Below are 23,410 nucleotides of genomic sequence, written 5' to 3' on the forward strand. Positions count from 1 at the left end.
AAAAAGTATGTGGTATGCAGATAGAATAGCTAAGTCTCAGGATAAAATTAAAACCATATGGTCAGTCGTAAAGGAAGTGGCTGGTCTGCAGAGACAGGTCAAGAATATAGAATCAGTGCGTAGTGGGGATGTCCGTGTTACTGATAAGTCGCATATATGTACAGTACTTAATAATCACTTTCTGAATATAGCAGGTGAACTAAATAGAAACCTAGTCCCAACAGGGAATCATATAGCGCTCTTAGAAAAAAGTGTTCCGAGACTGTTACCTGAAATGCTCCTCCATGATACTGACAAGAGGGAGATTGAGTTAATAATTAAATCACTAAAGACCAAGAACTCTCATGGATATGACGGAGTATCTAGCAGAAAACTGAAGTATTGTTCCACGTATGTTAGCTCAGTACTTAGCCACATCTGTAACTTTTCCTTTAGGAGTGGTCGGTTTCCTGACCGATTAAAGTACTCGGTAGTGAAGCCACTTTATAAAAAGGGAGACAGGGATAATGTTGACAATTATAGACCTATTTCTATGCCATCGGTGTTTGCTAAAGTTATCGAGAGGGTTGTATATACAAGGTTACTGCAGCATTTAAATTCACATAATTTGCTGTCAAATGTACAGTTTGGTTTTAGAAATGGCTTAACAACTGAAAATGCTATAGTCTCTTTTCTCTGTGAGGTTTTGGACGGATTAAATAAAAGGTTGCGAACGTTAGGTGTTTTCTTTGATTTAACGAAGGCTTTTGACTGTGTTGACCACAAAATATTACTGCAGAAGTTGGAACATTATGGAGTAAGGGGAGTAGCTTACAATTGGTTCGCCTCCTATTTTAAGAACAGAAAGCAGAAGGTAATCCTCCGCAATATTGAGAGTGGTAATGATGTTCAGTCCCAATGGGGCACTGTTAAATGGGGCGTTCCCCAAGGGCCGGTGCTGGGGCCACTGCTGTTTCTTATTTATGTAAATGATATGCCTTCTAGTATTACAGGTGATTCAAAAATATTTCTGTTTGCTGATGACACCACCTTGGTAGTGAAGGATCTTGTGTGTAATATTGAAACATTATCAAATAATGTAGTTCATGATATAAGTTCGTGGCTTGTGGAAAATAATTTGATGCTAAATCACAGTAAGACTCAGTTTTTACAGTTTCTAACCCACAATTCAACAAGAACTGACATTTTAATCAGACAGAATGGGCATGTTATAAGCGAGACGGAACAGTTCAAGTTCCTAGGCGTACGGATAGATAGTAAGCTGTTGTGGAAAGCCCATGTTCAGGATCTTGTTCAGAAACTAAATGCCGCTTTATTTACCATTAGAACAGTATCTGAAATAAGTGACATTTCAACACGAAAAGTAGTATACTTCGCATATTTTCATACGCTTATGTCATATGGTATTATTTTTTGGGGTAATTCTTCTGATTCAAAAAGGGTATTTTTGGCTCAAAAACGGGCTGTTCGAGCTATGTATGGTGTAAGTTCGAAAACCTCTTGTCGACCCCTATTCAATAGTCTGGGAATTTTGACATTGCCCTCACAGTATGTATTTTCTTTAATGTCGTTTGTTGTTAGCAATATTAGCTTATTCCCAAGAGTTAGCAGCTGTCACTCAGTTAATACTAGGCAGAAATCAAATCTGCATGTGGAATGCACTTCCTTGACTCTTGTGCAGAAAGGAGTGCAGTATTCTGCTGCATCCATTTTCAATAAGCTACCACAAGAACTCAAAAATCTTAGCAGTAGCCCAAACACTTTTAAGTCTAAACTGAAGAGTTTCCTCATGGCTCACTCCTTCTATTCTGTCGAGGAGCTCCTGGAAGAGCTAAAAAATTAAGCAAATTCCAGTGTTACATTCTTGATTTTCTTTATTTAAACTAACGACTTGTCGCCTGAATATGTTTCTTATATTTCATTTTATCTGTTTCTACAATCGTGTTATAATTTCATGTATTGACTCGTTCCATGACCATGGAGACTTCTTCTAAATGTGGTCCCACGGAACAATAAATAAAAAAATAAATAAACAAATAACCTGCAACACTAGAGGAAAGTATAACCATTATTACCCCATCATGAAAAGGGTTTGGTTAAAATCAACAGTCAAGATCACAGTATTTGTTTATTTACCAGTTTCGGCTTATGTTAAAGCCATTTTCAGAATTTTTGGCCATGGTGGATCCTCAGTTTTCTCGCGATGCCATGATCATACAGTACGATAATATGGTACAATCATGTTATCACGAGAAAACCGAGGAGCTGCCAGTGCCAGCCGTAGGGGGCCATAAATTATGAAGATTGCTTTAATAGAAGCTGAAACCAGTAAATAAACAAATATAGTTGCGATATAGACTGTTGATTTTAACCTAAATGTAGAATCAGGTCGCTGCACTCCATAGACAATGTTGTCTAAACGTATGAGCATTATGAGAAAGAGCCAGTGGCTCAGAAAAGAGTTCAATATACAGCAACAAGAATATTTGATTGTTTGCCAAACAACTTAAAATGTTTGACATGTAGCAAAGCAAGTTTCATATCCAATGTAAATTATATCTCGTGGACAACTCCTTTTATTCCACAGAAGAATTATTATTTAAAAACTGGTAGCCTGTTAAAAAGAGCCACCGTTTTTTAAGTGTAGTTGCATAAGTAGGACTAAAAATATCTTAACACTAACCAGGTATACACATCCTGTAAACTGACTCATTCCACATAATTTCAATTAAAGGATGGTCAAAATTATGTATGAAACATGTAACTAACAATATTGTATTACAACAATTACTCAGGCAAACTGTATATTTTTTGTGTTTCTCAGCCTCTTAATGGTGATATATTTTGCTAAATACTGAGACACAGCCTTTATATAATGATCCAGCCTTCCTTATTTTGTGGTCCATGTAGGTTACATTGAACTGCTTGAATTATTCCTTCCATGAGGCCATGGTCCATACTATCTATTCATCATGTGCAAAAGATTGCTAGTTTTATGTCAGTAATGACCTCAGTGGGTACTGTGTAAATCTAAGTGGTAAGGGAAAGAGAATTGCTATGAGAATACGGTTGATTTTTGAATGCATACATAATGTATGGGATGTCTCAGCCAGGGGAATCCCCGTTGCTTCAAGAAATATAAAACTTTTCCGCAGATGGAAGGCGATGGAAATAAATGAGATGAGCCTCATAATTAATTTAGAAGGGTAAATGATAATGCCTCTGGGCATGAACACTTTCAAAATTGTGGCATAATATTTAGTATTTTGAGGAATAATAAATGTTTGCCTATGTGGTCAACCACTGAAACGAAAGTTGGAATGTGGTATTGTTGACTGGAAGACCCAAGGTATATGCATCTACATTCTGCTGCAAAAATGCAATTGTTATATTTCTTTGTTTACTTTGGTACCTTTACATCAAAGATGAAAGCTTAGTATCTTAAATGTGAAAGTTTAGTGGAGATGGCTGTGACATACATGCTGTATTGTATGCTTCATGATCACGAGAAAGTAGGATTAGACTGAGATTTTGTATTATCAAATGAATTCTAATTTAATAAATGATTCACCACTAGAGCCTTCTTACTCCATAGCATGTTGTGCAGGATTTTGAATGTAACTCAGAACTTTGGTGTTCAGCCTGGTGCAAATAACTTTACCACACACTTTTCTGCAGTAAAAGCTAATAATTTATGTAGATCTGATACCATTTAGTGGCATCTTAGATGCTTGGCCAGTAGTGAGAAGTGTAATCGAAATATGACCAGCAGAATAGTAGTTACGACACTTGTGCAGTCTGTAAATCAGTTACAGATAGAGTTAAATAGCACACAGTCATTCATTTTCATGGAGTAGCTTATCTAATTATGAATCATGTGTTAGGTGTTTGAAATTCAGTTTGGGTCTGTGTTACATACATTGCTGTTGTAGTGTGAAGTGAAATGAGCATGTCATGTTGTATAAGAAATTGTTGTGGTGTTAAGAATGTAGGAGATGTGATAGGGACTTAAGAATAAGAAAGACAACCATCAAATATACTCCTTCTGAGAAGCTTGGCAATAAACATACAAATTACTCATTCATGTAACATTCAGTTTGAGGAACTGGAACATTTTATGTGGATAAGTTGACGTAAAAAAGTTAGAGTTGCAGACACATTGAAGCTATTTGTAAATGGAATATTTAATTACATTTTCAGTTCTGCAGCTTATCCCCAGGGAGTGAGGTGTCAAAAATGCCTCGAGTATGGCCACTGGACATACGAATGTAAGGGCAAACGCAAGTACCTCCACAGATCATCGAGAACAGCAGTGTTAAGAAAAAGACTTAAAGAAAAGACTGAAAATGCTGAAACAAATTTAGAGTAAGTTGACTAAATGCTATTTCTGTATATTTTAAGCTCTTAAACCCAGTGAACAGTTATATTAATATTACTTATTACGAGGTATGTAATATCTTTGCATTTTTTGCCTAACTTGTCTTTTTTATTATTGTAATTCCAGTTGGTAATTTAAAATAAAATGTTCCTTGCCATCCTCATCTACGTATCTCAGTCTCAACTGTCCTGATGATGGTCTTCTTCCTTTTGCAGGGACTTAGTGTATCTTCCTTGTGATCTCATTTTACGCAGAATTTTCTTCCTGAATATTGTGAGGGCTTCTTCCTTTTTTTCTGTCGGTATCCATTTTTCTTGTGCATGTGTTAGACCTGGTTCTATAAGTGACTTATAGATGCATATTGTGATTTTCTTATAATTATTTCTCATATTTAAGAAGTTTGACAGGGTATAACAGGTTTATTGCACTTTGAATCTGAATTTCATCCTTGACTTGGTTTGTTGTGTTTGAGGTGGTTGCCACATGTTGAAATGTGTGTATTACATTTGGGTACATTGCTGGCCCGGATCTTGGGGGGGGGGGGGGGGGGGGGGGGGGCAACCTGGGGTATCTGGCCCAGGTGGCAATTTCAGGGGACGTCAAATTCATATTCTGCGAGGAAAAAGCATTGTTTCACAAGGTGCACAGCATCCACCAATAATTCGTCTTTGATTATTCATATGATTTTGAAACTCATCGCTGTTCCTCGTTGAACACATTCTAAGTTGATTTCTGAATGAATCATAAGTTGATTTTTGGTTGCATACATAATGTATGGGATGTCTCAGCCAGGGGAATCCCCGTTGCTTCAAGAAATATAAAACTTTTCCGCAGATGGAAGGCGATGGAAATAAATGAGATGAGCCATATATACCTGAACGGGTGAAAGCCAGTCACTGTTTGTTTATGTGGTTGATTGGGTGTGCAAATTATTAGTGAAATCCATAGATTAAGACTACCAGAGTGGAAATAAACGGCTAACAGGAATAACAGGTAATTTATATATATATATATATATATATATATATATATATATATATAAAATCAAGAAACAAAGATGATGTGACTTACCAAACAAAAGCGCGGCAGGTCGAAAGACACACAAACATACACACAAAATTCAAGCTTTCGCAACAAACTGTTGCCTCATCAGGAAAGAGCGCGTGGAATGTTTCCCTCTATTATATTGATATATTTTTTTTTTTTTCCCCGCGTGGAATGTTTCCCTATATATATATATAAAAACACAGATGATGTGACTTACCGAACGAAAGTGCTGGCAGGTCGATAGAGACACAAACAAACACAAACATATACACGAAATTCCAGCTTTCGCAACAAACTGTTGCCTCATCAGGAAAGAGGGAAGGAGAGGGAAAGACGAAAGGATGTGGGTTTTAAGGGAGAGGGTAAGGAGTCATTCCAATCCCGGGAGCGGAAAGACTTACCTTAGGGGGGAAAAAAGGACAGGTATACACTCGCGCACACACACACATATCCATCCGCACATACACAGACACAAGCAGACATTTGTAAAGGCAAAGAATTTGGGCAGAGATGTCTGTCGGGCGGAAGTAAAGAGACAAAGATGTTGTTGAAAGACAGGTGAGGTATGAGCGGCGGCAAATTGAAATTAGCGGAGATTGAGGCCTGGCAGATAACGAGAAGAGAGGATACACTGAAGGGCAGGTTCCCATCTCCGGAGTTCTGACAGGTTGGTGTTAGTGGGAAGTATCCAGATAACCCGGACGGTGTAACACTGTGCCAGGATGTGCTGGCCCTGCACCAAGGCATGTTGAGCCACAGGGTGATCCTCATTACCAACAAACACTGTCTGCCTGTGTCCATTCATGCGAATGGACAGTTTGTTACTGGTCATTCCCACATAGAAAGCTTCACAGTGTAGGCAGGTCAGTTGGTAAATCACGTGGGTGCTTTCACACATGGCTCTGCCTTTGATCATGTACACCTTCCGGGTTACAGGACTGGAGTAGGTGTTGGTGGAAGGGTGCATGGGACAGGTTTTAAATCGGGGGCGGTTACAAGGGTAGGAGCCAGAGGGTAGGGAAGGTGGTTTGGGGATTTCATAGGGATGAACTAAGAGGTTACGCAGGTTAGGTGGACGGCGGAAAGACACTCTTGGTGGAGTGGGGAGGATTTCATGGAGGATGGATCTCATTTCAGGGCAGGATTTGAGGAAGTCGTATCCCTGCTGGAGAGCCACATTCAGAGTCTGATCCAGTCCCGGAAAGTATCCTGTCACAAGTGGAGCACTTTTGGGGTTCTTCTGTGCGAGGTTCTGGGTTTGAGGAGATGAGGAAGTGGCTCTGGTTATTTGCTTCTGTACCAGGTCGGGAGGGTAGTTGCGGGATGCGAAAGCTGTTTTCAGGTTGTTGGTGTAATGGTTCATGGATTCCGGACTGGAGCAGATTCGTTTGCCACGAAGACCTAGGCTGTAGGGAAAGGACTGTTTGATGTGGAATGGGTGGCAGCTGTCATAATGGAGGTACTGTTGCTTGTTGGTGGGTTTGATGTGGACGGACGTGTGAAGCTGGCCATTGGACAGGTGGAGGTCAACGTCAAGGAAAGTGGCATGGGATTTTGAGTAGGACCAGGTGAATCTGATGGATGCAAAGGAGTTGAGGTTGGAGAGGAAATTCTGGAGTTCTTCTTCACTGTGAGTCCAGATCATGAAGATGTCATCAATAAATCTGTACCAAACTTTGGGTTGGCAGGCCTGGTTAATCAAGAAGGCTTCCTCTAAGCGACCCATGAATAGGTTGGCGTACGAGGGGGCCATCCTGTTGCTCATGGCTGTTCCCTTTAATTGTTGGTATGTCTGGCCTTCGAAAGTGAAGAAGTTGTGGGTCAGGATGAAGCTGGCTAAGGTAATGAGGAAAGAGGTTTTTGGTAGGGTGGCAGGTGATCGGCGTGAAAGGAAGTGTTCCATCGCAGCGAGGCCCTGGACGTGCGGAATATTTGTGTATAAGGAAGTGGCATCAATGGTTACAAGGATGGTTTCCGGGGGTAACAGACTGGGTAGGGATTCCAGGTGTTCGAGAAAGTGGTTGGTGTCTTTGATGAAGGATGGGAGACTGCATGTGATGGGTTGAAGGTGTTGATCTACATAGGCAGAGATACGTTCTGTGGGGGCTTGGTAGCCAGCTACAATGGGACGGCCGGGATGATTGGGTTTGTGAATTTTAGGAAGAAGGTAGGGGTGCGGGGTGTAGGTGGGGTCGGGAGGTTGATGGAGTCAGGTGAAAGGTTTTGTAGGGGGCCTAAGGTTTTGAGGATTCCTTGAAGCTCCGCCTGGACATCAGGAATGGGATTACCTTGGCAAACTTTATATGTAGTGTTATCCGAAAGCTGACGCAGTCCCTCAGCCACATACTCCCACGATCAAGTACCACGGTTGTGGAACCCTTGTCCGCCGGAAGAATGACGGTGGATCGGTTAGCCTTCAGATCACGGATATATATATATATATATATATATATATATATATATATATATTATTTTCTTGATCATCATCATCATCATCATCATCATCTTGGACAGTTTCCAGCCACTGGCTGGGTCTGTCGGGAACACAAGCCTCTCCATCGTGTTCTGTCTTTCCACCATTCCCCCTCTTCCACCTTCGTCCTGTTCTCTCCTCTTCTCGTCACACATTCCTTCACTCCCTTCACCCATCTATCTCTTGGTCTTCCCCTGGGCCTCTTCCCCTCCAGTTGCAGATCAAACATCCTCTTTGGAATTCTTCCCTCATCCATTCTCTTCATGTGTCCATACCACTGCAGTCTTGATTTTTCTATTCTGTCCTGTACTGGTTCCTCCTTTAGTCTTTCCCTCACATACACATTTCACAATCTGTCTCGTATTGTTACACTCAACCTGCTCCTCTGGAACTTCATTTCACTAGCTTGTATTCTACTTTTGTCGCTTTTGTGAATTACCCATGTCTCACTTCCGTATGCCAATATGGGGACAAAGTAGGTTCGGCATATAATTCCCTTGGATTTCTGTGGCACCTCCTTGCTCCAAATAAGCCCCCTAATGCATTTGAAGAACTGCCCTGCTTTTCTGCACCTTTCATTTATTTCCATTGCGTTTCCCCCCTTACTTTCAATCATGCTTCCCAGGTACTTGAAGTTCTCTACCACTTGTAGTTTTTCCCCTCCACAAGTTATATCCACATTTGGCCTATTCTTCTTCCTTGTTGTGACAATTATTCCACTTTTCTTTGCAGAGAAATGCATTCCATATTGTGCTGCCGTTGCCTCCCATACATCTAACTGCTCTTGCACCTCCTTCTCGCAATTTCCCCATAACATCAAGTCATCGGCAAAAAGCACTGCTTTCATTTTATGATCTCCAATTGCATCTGATACTTGCTGTAGGATTTCATCCATAACAATAATAAACAATAAAGGCGAAAGTGCACTTCCCTGTCGCAGCCCATTTTCCAGCTTGAACCATGCAGTACGTTCCCTCCCCACTTTCACACAACTCTCACTTCCCTCATACATTTTTCTGACTTTTCGTGTTATCTCTTCATCTATCCCTTTTGCGTTCAGCACATCCCAGAGCTTGTCCCTATAGATACTGTCATACGCCTTCTCAATACCTAAAAAGGTCATGATTAAGTCCTTCCCGTACTCATAGTGCCTTTCCTGCAGTTGCCTTACCGCAAATATGAGGTCCGTTGTTGATCTTCCCCGTCTGAAACCATACTGCTCCTCTTGCAGTCTACTTTCAATACTGCTTCTTATTCTCTTCTCCAGGATCTTTTCATAGATTTTTCCACAGTGGCATAGCAGGGTGATTCCTCTGTAGTTCTCACATCTCCTTTTATCCCCTTTCTTGAAGATCGGGACTATAATTCCTTTCTTCCAATCCTCAGGAATTCTGTTCTCCTTCCACACCACCCTCAGCACTCTGTATAGCCACTGGGTTCCTACTTCTCCTGCTGCTCGTATCATATCCACTGTTACTTCGTCCCAACCTGGTGCCTTGCCCCCTTTCATCCTCTTTATGGCTTCTTCCACTTCATTCCAAGTTAGATCATCAATTTCCCCACTATTATAATCGTCTGCTGCCTTAAGCTCTCCATCGCTGTTAGTTACCCGCTTGACGGCATTCAACAGATCTTCAAAGTACTCCTTCCAAATCTTTTTGAGCTCATGCATTTCCTCCACAACTCTTCCATTATTATCCATGATCCTCAGGCACTCGCTTCTGTCGTTCCTCTTATTTCTTACCATGGTGTAAAGTTCTTTTTTGTTCCCTTCACTGTCCTCTTCTAACATTCTTGTCCATTTTTCCATCCACTTCTTCTTCTCCGCCCTTACTATGGTCTGTGCCGCTTTCTTACTTCCCTTATATTTTACCCTAGCTTCCTCTGTTCGGGTCGGGAACCATTCTCGGAAGGCTTTGTTCTTTCGAAGTACTGCCTCTTTACATATGTTGTTCCACCATGGGGTTTCCTTACTTCTCCTCTTTGTGCTAGTTCTTCCGCACACAGTCTCAGCTGCCTCAACTAGAGCCCTCTTAAAATCTCCCCATTCTTCTTCCACTGTTCTCTGATCCTCCTTTGGCAGCTTCTTCCTGATCAGTGTCTGGTACTTGGTCCTCCGTTCATCCTCTTTCAGCATCCATGTCTTCAACCTTTTCTCCTGTATGTCTGTTGCCCTCCTATCTTTTTTCTCTCTCAGGGTGGCTACCAACAGCCGATGGTCACTGTCTAAGTCCTCAGATGGAATGACCTTAACATCTGTGAGGCTGCTCATCTGCCTATCCACTAGTACATAGTCTACTACTGAAGTTTGGGACCAGTCTCCACTGTACCAAGTTATTTTGTGGCTACTTCTCTTCTTGTACCAGGAATTTGCTATTGCCAGCCCATTCCTCTTGCAGAATTCCAGCAGCAATTTTCCTTCTCTATTTCGGTTCCCCCAGCCCTCTGGTCCCATTATCTCCTCGAATCCTTTCCTGTCTGTGCCAACATGTGCATTGAGGTATCCATGAAAATGAAATTTTGACAGAAAATTTTTGCCACATCGCTACAGCACTGAGGGCCAGTAGTACAGTCCATGGTTAGCAGCCACTTAAGTTCAATTCTTGGCATAGCTCAGAAAACACATTTTACGAACACATAATAACGCCTAACCGGAGAACAAATGCGGGATAACTAAACTACTGAATTTTGCAGGGTTAGTGTAGTTAACTTGAGAATAAGTTTTGACAATGGCAGGAATAGTTACAGAATGATAAGATTGTTAGAATGAGGGAGGAGAAGAAATGGGGACATCACACAAATTATGTGGAAGAATATGACGATTCCAGATGTATATAAAAGTTTTATACTATTATTTTTTGATCTCATGCTTGAGAAACTGGAGCATATGAATAAAGTGTGAAACTTTCTCCTGATAAAAAACTTTTTACTTGTAGTAGGCCTAATAGACATTTCATATTGGTACTTCATGAATTATATTGCCGCAGAAGAAGCTGAGTAGCACAGTCACCGTGGTGTAGTGGTTATGATACTAGACTGTTGCATTTTTGTTTTAATTTTTATATTCGGTTCGAGTACATTCTAGAAGTATCCACAGATGTCAAGAATCATTGTACTGGAATGTCCTGTAACTGTACATGTACCGTATGTGTTGTGGCCGGAGGCAGTTCACTCTGCGCTCTTGTATGTGCAAGTGCTGAATAAATCTTCGTTAAGTGAAATAGGTGTTTGTCATTCATCTAATTACATCTTCTTCTATGTGATATTATTCTGGTGGAGATGCTGGGTATTGGAACTTGTGATAGCGCTAATTATCGAAGACACAGTGGTTCCCATCAGGCCACGATAGAGCCACCGTTCACGTGGTGAGAAACCCGAGTTTGAGCCATATTCAGCAGATCACAATCTGTTGGAGACAGAAGAAGAAGGGGATGTTACAATGACAACAACTGTGTGCCACCACATGAGACATCCTTCCGAGTTCTCTGGTGACGGTGGCCAAGATCCAAACAAGTGCCTGAACGTATATGAGCGTATACCCAAATTTAACAAATGGGATGACACCGTGTGTTTGGCTAGCGTATTTTTCTACTTGGAGGGCACTGGCAAGCAATGGTATGAGAACAATGAGGACAAGTTCACAAGCTGGGAAGTATTCCAGGCGGAACTGCGCAAGTATTTCGGTGACACACAGCGACGGAAGTGCAAGGCTGAAAATAAATTAAAGTACAGGGCATAGCATCCTGGAGAAACTACAGTATCCTACATTCAAGATGTTTTGGAGCTGTGTTAAACATTTTATCCTAGAATGAATGAGGAAGATAAGGTTGCACATCTCATGAAGGGTGTTGCTGAGGACCTATATCAAGCCCTACTCCTGAAGGAGGTTTTGACGGCTGACGACTTCATATAATGGTGCCAGTATATCGAGACAATGCATCAAAAAAGAATTACACACAAGAAGTTTGAACGGCTTCCAAACGTCGTATCGATGTCTGTGATGGAGGAAGGAACTGATTTCACAAGTGTTCTTCATCAGATAGTGAGAGAGGAAGTTCAGAAGGCACTTGGATTGCACGGTGAGCAAAAAACTGAGACGCTTCAAGACGTCATAAGGGAGGAAGTGGAACAGACATTGAACCCAATCTCTCATCCTTCATTTCCCTTTAAAATGGTGAAAAAGTCGAGACCCAGGTGAAGTTACGTTCCTACAATGCCACATGAGGAACCTGTTTGAGCACCAAGGAAGACTGATGTCTGGAGGACCCAGGATAACCAACCAGTATGTTTCCACTGCAGATGACCGAGACATGTGATGCGCTATTGTCGAGAAATGTGGCGGATATTTGATGACGCCCGCGCCAGAAAACAGCCGATCTCAGCTGACGCCAACTTCGGGACGACGAAGATGAACAAGAAGATGTGGGTGCAGGATGACATAGGTCACCATCGCCACAAGCTAGATGCTGGAGAGGACACTCCCCAACACGCCGATCCAGGTCTCCATCCCCGTTTTGAAGCTCCAGCTGATCACCTAGCTGCCACAACCTGGAAAACTAAAGGGTGCGACCTCCCTTGGAGGTGAGGCCGCCGAAGAGAAAAATCCTCCGCCATCAATCACTACAAAAATGATAGTAAACTACGTCGATATCCTCATGGATGGCTGACCAGCCCAAGCTCTTGTGGGCTCTGGAGTGTCATATTCAGTCATTTTGGAGAAGTACGGTCGCCAGTTGCAGAAAACTGTATTCATCGACAACAAAACATCTCTGCTGAAGGTGGCTGATGGGAAATATGTGAAACCTACAGGAAGATGTGTCATTCGTGTGGGTGTAAGTGGCCATACACATCCCTTAGAATTCATCATCTTACATGAGTGTAGTCATGGCGTCATTCTCGGATGGGTGTCTTTGAAAGCTCCTCAGGCAATTATAGATTGCAGTCACTCGAAGATTATGCTAGACGAGATGAGATACTGTGGACAGGAAGATGCGCATCCGAGTGTGTGGAGACTGTGTGCTGGATGAAGTGATCATTCCTGCAGTCAGCACTAGAAAGGTAACTGTCATGTCTCATGCCATGCATCAAACCATGGATCTTGTAGTGGAATGTAAGAGAAGCATACCATTGAAGAATAACTTGGTCATCCCAGCCTCTGTTGTTTTGTTTAAGAACAGACTCTGTGAATTGTGGATAGTTAACTGTTGCTGAGAACTTCAGATCCTTCCAAGTCGTATGTGCGTAGCAAACGCTGAACCATTAACTGCCAAACAGCTTAGCATCATAGAAACCTCCCCTGCCGAGTCTGTAGGCGAAATTGGTGTTACCACTATGAGACAAGATCTTCTAGCTCGGCTATCACCAGATCTCACTAAGGATAACAGAAGAAGCTACTTGCCATTCTTCAAGAGTTCTCTGAATGCTTCAATCCACAGGTGAAGAACAAATTAGACAATTCGACGGTGAAGCACTGGATTAGCACTGGAGACTATCATCGAGTAAGCCAGAGAGCATACCATGTGTCAGCAACTTAATGTCGAATAATTCACAGCGAGGTACAGAAAATGATGGAGAATGATTTCATTCAGCCTTCACAGAGCCCATAGTAGTCACCAGGGGTTCTTGTCAAGAAGAAGGATGGCAGTTGGCACTTTTGTGTTGATTACAAGAAGCTTAATAAGATAAGTAAAAAGGACATTTACCCACTTCCAAGAATTGACGATAATGCTAGATTGTCTGAAGGAGGCTAAGTTTTTCTCAACCATTGACTTGTACCCGGGATACTGGAAAATCGAAGTAGATGAGGCTGATCGTGAGAAAACTGCATTCATCATCTCTGAGGGCCTGTATGAGTTTAAGGTAATGCCATTTGGTGTGTGTAATGCACCAGCAACTTTTGAACGGATGATGGATAATCTTCTAAATCACCTGAAGTGGACGATGTGTCTTTGTTATGTAGATGACATTATATTGTTCTCAGAGACGTTTGATGAACACTTGAAAAGACTGGGAGCCGTTCTTAAGTGTCTCCAACAAGGTGGACTGAAACTTCATGCAAGAAAGTGTCTCTTTGGAGCAAAAGAAATCAAAATACTTGGACACTTTGTGTCAAACGAAGTTGTGCGCCCACGCCCAGAAAAGGTGAGCTCTATAACGGAATTTCCTATTCCTAAAAGTATTAGAGATGTGAGAAGCTTCCTTGGATTATATTCTTATTACCATCGTTTTATCAAAGACTTTTGTATGAAAGCCAGGCCATTCCAAGAGTTGTTAAAAGCTGATGCTAAATTTCTCTGAGGTGGTGCTCAACAAGATTCTTTTGATGTGCTGTGAAAAGCTGTGACAACTGACCCTGTACTTGGTCTGTATGATGAGAGAACACCTACAGAACTACACACAGATGCCAGTGGGCATGGGATCGGTGCTGTTCTGGTGCAAATTTCAGATGGAAAAGAGAAGGTTATAGCCTATGCTTCTAGGACACTTACAAAAGCCGAGAGAAACTACTCAACTACAGATAGAGCACGTCTTGATCTGGGCCATGTGCAAATTTCAACAGTATCTCAATGGAAGGCCATTCACAGTTTTTACAGACCATCATTCACTTTGTTGGTTGACAGGTCTTAAGTATCCAACAGGATGACTTGCCAGGTGGGCACTACGTCTTCAAGAGGACATTACCATGGTGTACAAAAGTGGAAGAAAACACCAAGCTGCTGACTGTCTCTCAAGAAACCCTGTGCAAAACCATCAAGACTTTGATGAAGATAGTGACTGCCTCGCTGCACGCCAGGCTCTTTCTGCTGAGCAGGTGGAGGATGCCGAGATCTCAAATTATGCTTGCCTTAAATCTGTCAGAGGATGTGATAGTACAATTTAAGGTAGTTAATGGATTACTTTACAAGAAAAACTTCGATCCGTTTGGAAAGAGGTGGCTACCAGTGATTCCTAAACACATGCACTTAGATGTTCTACAGAAATTCCATGACACACCTGAGGCCAGACACTTAGGATTTATTAAGACATACAGTAGAATCCACAAGAGATTTTTGTTGCCAGATTTATTTAGGAGTGTACGTCACTATGTGTCGCACTGTCTAGAGTACCAGAGGAGAAAGGCAGTTCCTCAGAAACCACCTGGCCGACTCGTACCAAATCCACCAACTGAAACGCCTTTCCAGCGTGTTGGGATTGCATAAATTTCATTGATCTAAACAGTTGTGGTACCCATACTCGCTTCTCTTTTGAAGATCTTTCCTCCACAGTTGTCTCTTGTAGGTGATTCTGGAGATGTTCCAATCCTTAAATGCAGATTTTCTCATTTTGGCAGAGGCCCATTATAATGTAAATCAGAAGAATTTCCCTTACCAGAGATCCTAAAATTGTTACCTATAGTTCATTCTGACTCATTTCCTCGAATTGCAATTTGTAGTCACATAATTTTCTCAGTGACCTATATGGGTAAAGAGTTTCTCTCAATGGTCTTCGAAACTTAATCATCATTGTGGGAGTAATTGCTTGTTATGTTCAAAATCAGTTGTTGGCCTATTATTGGCGTGCATGCGTAAGTCATTTTGAAGACACGCAAATTGTGGATTTGCTTTTATTTCAAGAGGTTATGTTGAAGCATTGTGGTAGGACATGTAGAAGTGTCCTGGCATATAATGTTTTTAGCTGTATGTGGCAGTAAAAGTCTAGAGCAGGACCAGTGGCATACTTACATTTTTCATGCAGCAATGTTGTCAGTACTCACTTTAACCACGATGGCACTGAGAAGGGATGTATTAACTGCTGGTTCTAAGCAGCCGATGGGAGAGTAGCAGATGGACATCTTTCAAAGCAAGAGACAAAGGAATATTGTCACATTCTCATGTTGGTGTTGCACCTCGTAATTTGTGACATTCGGAGGGGGGGGGGGGGGGGACAGTAAAATATTTGTAACAGCAGTGAAGAAAAGCATGATTTCAATTATGGGGAAGAAATTCATTGCCTTTTTTCTCACCTGTCATTGGTTGCATGAAAGGATCATCCATCTCTCTACGCAAAACTGACACATTGCCAACATATGAGCAGTAGAGAAACAGTCATGGTTGACACTGACCCTGATCTGGACTTAAGCCCATTCTGGTTGTTCATAGATAACACCGTTGTTTATTCAGAAGTAATTTGACACAGTTTCTCGCAGGCAGCTTAACTATATGTGTAGATTCATCAGAATGACTATCACAGTATACAGGGTGATTCTTATTAACATTTAAAAACATCTGAAGTGGCTTAGACACCGCTGCAACAAGTAATTTGATAGGAGACGCATGAGGCCACAAATGCATGGAAGTACCCGAAAAGTGGATGACAAGGGGTGAGCATGTGATATCACCAGATGATGTATCTTGCCGCACTTGCAGTGGTTGGGCTTGTCGATTCTACACTTGCCAGTAGGGGGCAGTACTACACATTGCAACACAATGTTGCAAATTTTGAACACCTTTTGTACATGTGATCTGTTGGAAATGTAGAAGTTTCATAATTACTGTCCTCATTGTAAACAATCAAAAGCTGTTCTTCTTTAGTGTTTCTTTCCTTTTGTCCCTTCTTTTTTTGTTTACAGATATTATTTAGTAAAGAAAACATAGGTCATTTGCTGGTAATGACGAAATTCAGAAGCTTATATTCATTTACTTGTGGTGCAATATGATAGGTTTTTCTTTCACCGTACTTTGCAATAAACTAGCGGAGACGGTGAGACTGCTAAATAAAATATAAATCTTACCACAATGTGTGAAAATAACTGTTTAATGCAGTGAAAAAGTCCTGCCCGCCAGATGCAAGTCTCGAACCCTGGGCCATACACGCTAGATTCGGTCACACAGGCCCAGAGCCACACTGACGTGAATGCTTAGGTTGGGATGATCAGGTGCAACAGATTGAGATACTCAAACGTGCGCCAATGTACTTGATCGGAAGATGTCACAAGTTCAATATTTTTCATTCGCTTTTGGGGTATTCCCCGACATTTTCAGTCCCACGTCTTATATTAAATTATCTCCGCATGACCTACTTCTCTTCGGAAATTTTTAAACATTAATAAGAATCACCCTGTATAGTAGTTGACAGGACGTCACCTAGTTAAAATGAAGTTACTCCTGACATTCTCCGAGGAAGTGTGATAGGCTCTGTGCTATTGTTGATGATTTAAGGGAGAATCTAAGCAGCCCTGTTAGATCAGAGTGTTTGCAGATGATGCCATTGTTTACCATCTTGCGAAGTAAATTAAACATCAGACACAACAAATAACAAAATGTTACAGATAATTGCATGAAAGTTGATCATTGGCCCTGAACAATAATTCTGTTAAATTTATATTACATAATAATTGGCAATTTTAGAGGTTGTTGATTCAGCTAAATATTTGGGAACCACAACTAGGATTAACTTAGATTAGAATGGTTATGTATATAATTTTGTAGAGAAGGTGGACCAAAGACTGAATTTTATGGACAGAACAATGGCCACAGATCTACTGAAGAAACTACATGCACCATGCTTGTAGAATACTGCTGTGCAATAAGGCATCATTACCAGACACGACTGATATAACACATTGAGAAAGTTCAAAGAAGGGCAGCGCATTTTGTTTTATCACAAAATAGGGGAGAGGATGTTACAGGTGTGATAAGAACTGAGATGACAATCATTAAAACAAAGGTTTTTTTTTTTTTTTCATTTCTATTCATGAAGTTTCAATCAACAGCTTTCTCCTCCAAATACCAAAATACTTTGTTGCCTATCATTTATACAGGGTGGAACAGCTATCATGAGAAAACGCAAATTGATCTTGCACACCAAAATATTTTGTCATCTCCCACTTACATAGGGAGGAATGACCACGTGAGAAAATAGAAACAGAGTTTATACAGTAAGATTTAGGTGTTCATTTTAGCCGCTCAGTATTCGAGAATGAAATTGTGGAGGTTTAGTTTGAAAGTAGTGTCTTGCTGTTGTTAAATGTGAATTGCAAAGTAATGTAGAGGTAGAAATATTCCTGAATGAAGATTCTTTTTAATTCTGAAGGGTTTGAGGTGTTCAGGATGCAATACAACTTGTAAATATGCTGAACTTTACCGTTCCACATCGAATTTAATAAAATAAAAGCAAAAGTAATCCGTGTTATCAGGTTAGGTTAGGTTAGTTTACAATAATCTTTGCATGAATTTATATTTATCTCACCCCAAATTTGTAGTTGTCATTAAACAACTGTTTAATGGAAGATTTTCAATTTTTAATTAATAATAATCTGTCTTCTGGTGTGTATCATGGAGATGTAGGTACTTCATCTGTGATGGTACTTTTGCTTATTGGAGTTTTAGGTTGCAGCTCACATTTCTTTGCAGCTTTAAACTTTAATCAAAAAGATATGTAAAGTAATTTCATTAAATCTATTACGGATGAGGAACTGTGCAACTGTGATTTAAATTGCTGATTTATTTGTCCATAAATATGCAATCAGTTTGGTTTTTGGCAAGCCTAGCTAGTGTTCGAGCCACAGCAGGCTCATCATCAGAGGGAAGTGTTAATGTTCCTGTAACAACTCCATCTGATGGTGTGCCTCTGTGGGCTCAAAAACTAGTTAATGGCACAGAAAATAAATTATATTAAAAATTCAAAAAAGTAACTGGTTGCATGTTTATACCCAAATAAACCACCAAGATATTAAAAGGTTGAGTATTTTTTGTGAGGATTGAGAGTGTATATAATTTGGACTTAGTATCAATGAACAAACTGAAGAGTTGAAAAAGAGTTTGTTCATATAGTCTTTGCCCAAAAAATGTGGGCAGTCTCATACAAATACCCCATTTCTTAAGCCTGTTTCTGACTAATTTGTAAATTACTAGTGAGGTCTTTTCCCCCCTTGTGCTGAAACTGCTCTGGAAGTGTCAATGAAGAAACTTCTACTGAACATAATACTGGAAAAGAACTTGCTGTTAGTCAGCTGTATTGGTGTCTTGTTTAGTATACATGTAGATGAAGAAAAAAGCTTGGTAGTCTAATACAGAGACTACCGTCATGAAAGTGACGAGCAAGCATAAGAAATATGTAGAGAACAGGATCAACAAAAACAATGACTTGCAGTTTGCAAGCATAACCTTTATGTTTGAATTAGAATTCCTAGCCTCTTGCAAACCAAGCAAATGCTGACTAGGAGCACAAAACGTGCACTATTGAGTGTGGGCAACATTTATTGTGGTGTGAGGAATCTACCTGTACACTACCTCCAACCAAAGGACAGCGTTTACTTACGAAGAACACCAGAGGAAGCATACATTGCGACCTGACACACACACACACATACCAAATATAACTTACCATCACTTCCACTTTTAATATGCCACAGACGCCAGGATTTTTATAATTAGAACAATGAAATATATAAAATTTTTGACTACATTAATAAAGACATTGGTGCTTAGTACACAGCTATAGCATAACATCCAAGAAATTAAAATTTGGAGAGAAATACGTAATTAGAAAAGCATTCATTTGAAAATTGGAGCGAAGCCTGTATTATTCAGTTTACTTAAGAACTGTAATAGCAACAAACTCTTCCCAGCTTTATCATCATGATAATTTACACGATATAAAATCAAAATTTGTGCTTACCACTGTTAGTGTTTCACTTAGCTCTAAGATTGTGAAGATAGGTGTGCAGGATATGGCAATGCAGGCACATAAAGGGGGAAATACAGTTTCTTTCAGTTGTTTCTGCCTACATGTGGAAAGTCAGTCTACTTGTTCTCTCATTCTTGGGTTAAGGGCTTTCCACTTCTGTTTTTCCTACTTGTGCACCCACAAAAAGTGTCATAGTTTTTGTTGAGAGTACTGAGAGCAGTAGTGGTCAGCCTCGGAATGGGTGTCTTTCCGCAGCTGACATGTTCCCTGCAGGTGGGCGGGCCACAAGTTGTGCAAGTGGACTAATCCTCTCACAAACCAGTGACAAGAATCTTGTGGTAAATACAGTGTGTGATTCCTAAAATTTCTTGCCATATTCTAGACAGTTAGTTTTCATACTATTTATTCTCTACAAGTCGTCAAAGAAACTTGTAAACCAACAAGTGTAAAAATATAAATGATTTTACTAAAATGTTCTGTGGAGGTGGTGGTGGGGGGGGGGGGGGGGGTGTCATGTTGCTCCCTTGTATCTGTGCCTGACTTTAGGGTTTTCAATAGGTTTTGTGGTTAAAATGGGAGGAAAATTAACTTGCAAAATATATTAAACCATATTAAGTAATAATAAGTAATTTAACCATATTAAGTAATAATATCACACTCAGTGGCACAGGCATTCCCCCCAGAAAGGTGTTACATCATCTAAGGTACACTCACCGACATAATTATAAATGTCCTGAGATTGGTTTCATTAGCAAGAGTGTGGCATGACCTTCACAATCACTAAATGCATTTTCACATAATTATGGTCTGTATTGGGAAAACAGTTAAGGGCCTTTTCCAGTATGAAACAGTTTATTTTTGAAGAAATAATATAAAACACCATTGACCACTATTCAGGACTTAATTGCATGAATCCCTAGAATGTTTCATGTTGTTTAGGATCGATATTCATATTGCTTTGTGTAGTTTCTGCATTCTGGAAGTAATAGTAGGCATTTTAGTTAACTGCACTAAGTTTGGTTTTATAGTAACATATTCTTTAGTAGAGTGAACCTTGCGCCAGAATAGATGTTTGCATTGTGTGTCTTTGAAGTGTCTGAATTTTGTTGAATTTTATTTAACATTGTTGTTTTCTAATTTTTACAGAGAAAATACTCAGAAGAAAGAAGAAAAAGTTCAGAAAAGAAAAAAGAAAAAGGACAAACCTGCTAAACAAGATACCGAAAAATCGTCAGAAAGTTCGTCGGAGGAAAACGATTCCAATAGTAGCAGCAGCAGCAGTAGTAGCAGCACTGAGAGGAGCAGCAGCAGCAGCACAAGCAGCAGCAGTAGTAACAGTAGCTCAAGTAGTGACAGTGAGAAGAGCAGTGGGGATAGCAGTAGCGACAGTGACAGTAGTGACTCAGAGGAGAGCGACAGTGGCAGTGGCAGTAGTAGTAGTAGTAGTAGTAGCAGCAGTAGCACCTCCAGTAGCAGTGGCAGCAATAGTGATACTGACACTGGTGCAGTTTCCTCACAGCAGCCAGCAAATGGCACAGATAATGAATGTCAGAAATCCAAGAAACATCATTCCAAATCAAAAAAATCAGGATCTAAATCCAAGAATGATTCACCAGAATCTAAATCCAAGAACATTTCATCAGAACCTAAATCGAAGAATGTTTTATCTGCAGTGTCCAGTAAAAAATCAGGAGCACACAGATCGAGGAGTGATTCGTGAATATTGCCAAGAACTTATGTGATTTTCTTTAAAAAATGAAAAAAATAATTATTATATATGGAAATGCCGATAAAGCGGCATTAGAGTAAATTACTTTTACACACCGTCCAAATTTCGAGATTTTTACTGAGTCCCATATTTGCTTTAGTATTCAACTGCTCAACAAATATTTAACCTGGTGAGAAGTTGCTTTTTCAGTGTATGATCTCAGAATCTGACATGAGATTCTGTACATTTCATAAATAATTTTGTTTTGCGGTTAAATGTACAACTCTAGTTTCTGTAGTTGTGTACCACATTGGGCTTCATTTGAATTAGTTCATTCAATACATATAATCAGTTTGTATATGGAATCTAATGTCTTTTAAGAGATTCTTGTTTTGAAGTTTGTTTAGAAACTGCTGTAACTTGCTCATAGCTTGAGCTACATCCACATGGGTCAATGAAGCTGAAATATTTTGGTCATTTAGGACCAAGTTATTTGCCTGTCTCTCTTTGAGATCCAGATATCTTTGTGTTATGTGGGATGTTATAACTTATGTATTTTTATTCTGTATTACTCATAATTTGACTAAACTGTCTGTGCAGTTATTGCTATTTTTTCAGAATTTGGACAGCAAAATTGATTTTTTAATTTGATTAAAATAGCTTTATGTTTGATGATTCAGTTAGTGAACCTGCCACGCTAGTGACCATTTCCGGAACAGTGGATGTGTGCAAACCCTGAATCGAGTCCGCTTCACGGATTGAATCGAATCTGCTTCACAGACTGATGATGGGAGCTGGTACGCTGACTAGCCTGGATGTGGTTTTTAGGTGTTTGCCATATCCTCCTAGGTAAATAATGGACTACATCCCACCTCAGATACATGATGAACAAATACTTTGAAAAATGGCGTCACATTTCATCATGTGATTACACTAGATACAGACAGATGGGATACATGGATTCCTCTGAGGGGGAAGGGCCTGTGTGGGGAAGCTGGCATTAGCTTTCAAATACCTTTGGGAGTGGTGACCCCATCACAATAATAGCCTGTATACAGGTATGGTTGGTCTCTGTGAGAAAATTGAAGTACCGTAGCAGTCCCAGTCCATTATTGATTGGATAAAGGGTATCAGAAAGGATGGAAACATTCAGTGAGTCAAGAGACAGGGCTACCTGCCGGCACTTTCTCAAGTGCCACATGCTTGATGCATTGCCTGTTTTTATAAGTACATGCATAGCCTTGTCAAGCATGGCTGGCTGCACGGTGGCAATGCTGCGTTCTCTATTGCAAGCTGTCAGTTACAAAATTACTTTATTTGAGGTGTAGCTTTATGATTTACTTTCCATGAAGATATGTCAATTTTTTTTTTCATTAGGCTTTTTATTAATACAAATGGAGCTGCTCTTTTACTTATGTACCATAGCTGTTCGGTTTCTTTCCTTCCTGTTAGATCATAGCTGTTGTGACTTTTGAAATACAAAAATTTTCAGTCTCACCAGAGTGTAAACTTTTCTGTTAATTGTACAAAGAAGAGGTTACACTTTTTTTTAATTGTTTAACTATGTGAGGAGTAACAGTGTTCAAGAATTGGGCCACTTGAACACTTTTTGTAAAGGTGGATGAAGGAATCATCTCAGAGGTTACAAACCGTAATTTAGGTATATCAGGAAACCTGAGTGAAAATTGCTGTACTGAAATCTTAAAGAGCTCCTTATTCTGTCTGGAGCACTGTATCACCACATCGTTCTGTCCACTAAGATAAAAGAATAAATGGAATGATATGTTGTGAAGCGATATGACTTTAAATTCCACGTTTTTGCACCTGAGTGTGAGATTTATTATACCAAGTCAGTAATGCAAATGATATAGTTGTGAGGCCCACTGTTTGAGTATGTATGAGCACTTTCAACTTATGTCAACGGCCTTCCATATCAGCCTCAGCTGATGCAAGTGTAAATAAAAATAGTGTACCACCTGTGACACTTTTACTATATAATAAAGCTTTCTTTTTTTAAAAAAATTTTACTTAGGATATGATGTATTGTATTCATTTTGCTCCAGGGAATGGAAGGAATGCTCTATGTTGAATCATTCAGAGTTAGGAGAATGGCCCTACGTCTTTAGTTTTGGGGAGT

The 23,410-nt window shown here is 40.2% G+C and overlaps 1 protein-coding gene across 1 annotated transcript in view; it reads left to right on the plus strand.

The window, feature by feature from the left end:
• The window catches only part of LOC126471448 (zinc finger CCHC domain-containing protein 10-like), a 30,296-nt gene extending 7,227 nt beyond the window's left edge, over nucleotides 1-23,069 (plus strand). Inside the window, exons 2-3 of the mRNA XM_050099634.1 lie at nucleotides 4,201-4,365; nucleotides 20,712-23,069. Coding sequence (XP_049955591.1) covers nucleotides 4,201-4,365; nucleotides 20,712-21,285 — 739 coding nt within the window. The 3' untranslated portion in view covers nucleotides 21,286-23,069. The remainder of the gene's footprint in view (nucleotides 1-4,200; nucleotides 4,366-20,711) is intronic.
• Nucleotides 23,070-23,410: the final 341 nt, after the last annotated feature.

The sequence above is a fragment of the Schistocerca serialis genome, chromosome 3 (genome assembly GCF_023864345.2).
Source record: "Schistocerca serialis cubense isolate TAMUIC-IGC-003099 chromosome 3, iqSchSeri2.2, whole genome shotgun sequence".
Classification (NCBI taxonomy): domain Eukaryota; kingdom Metazoa; phylum Arthropoda; class Insecta; order Orthoptera; family Acrididae; genus Schistocerca; species Schistocerca serialis.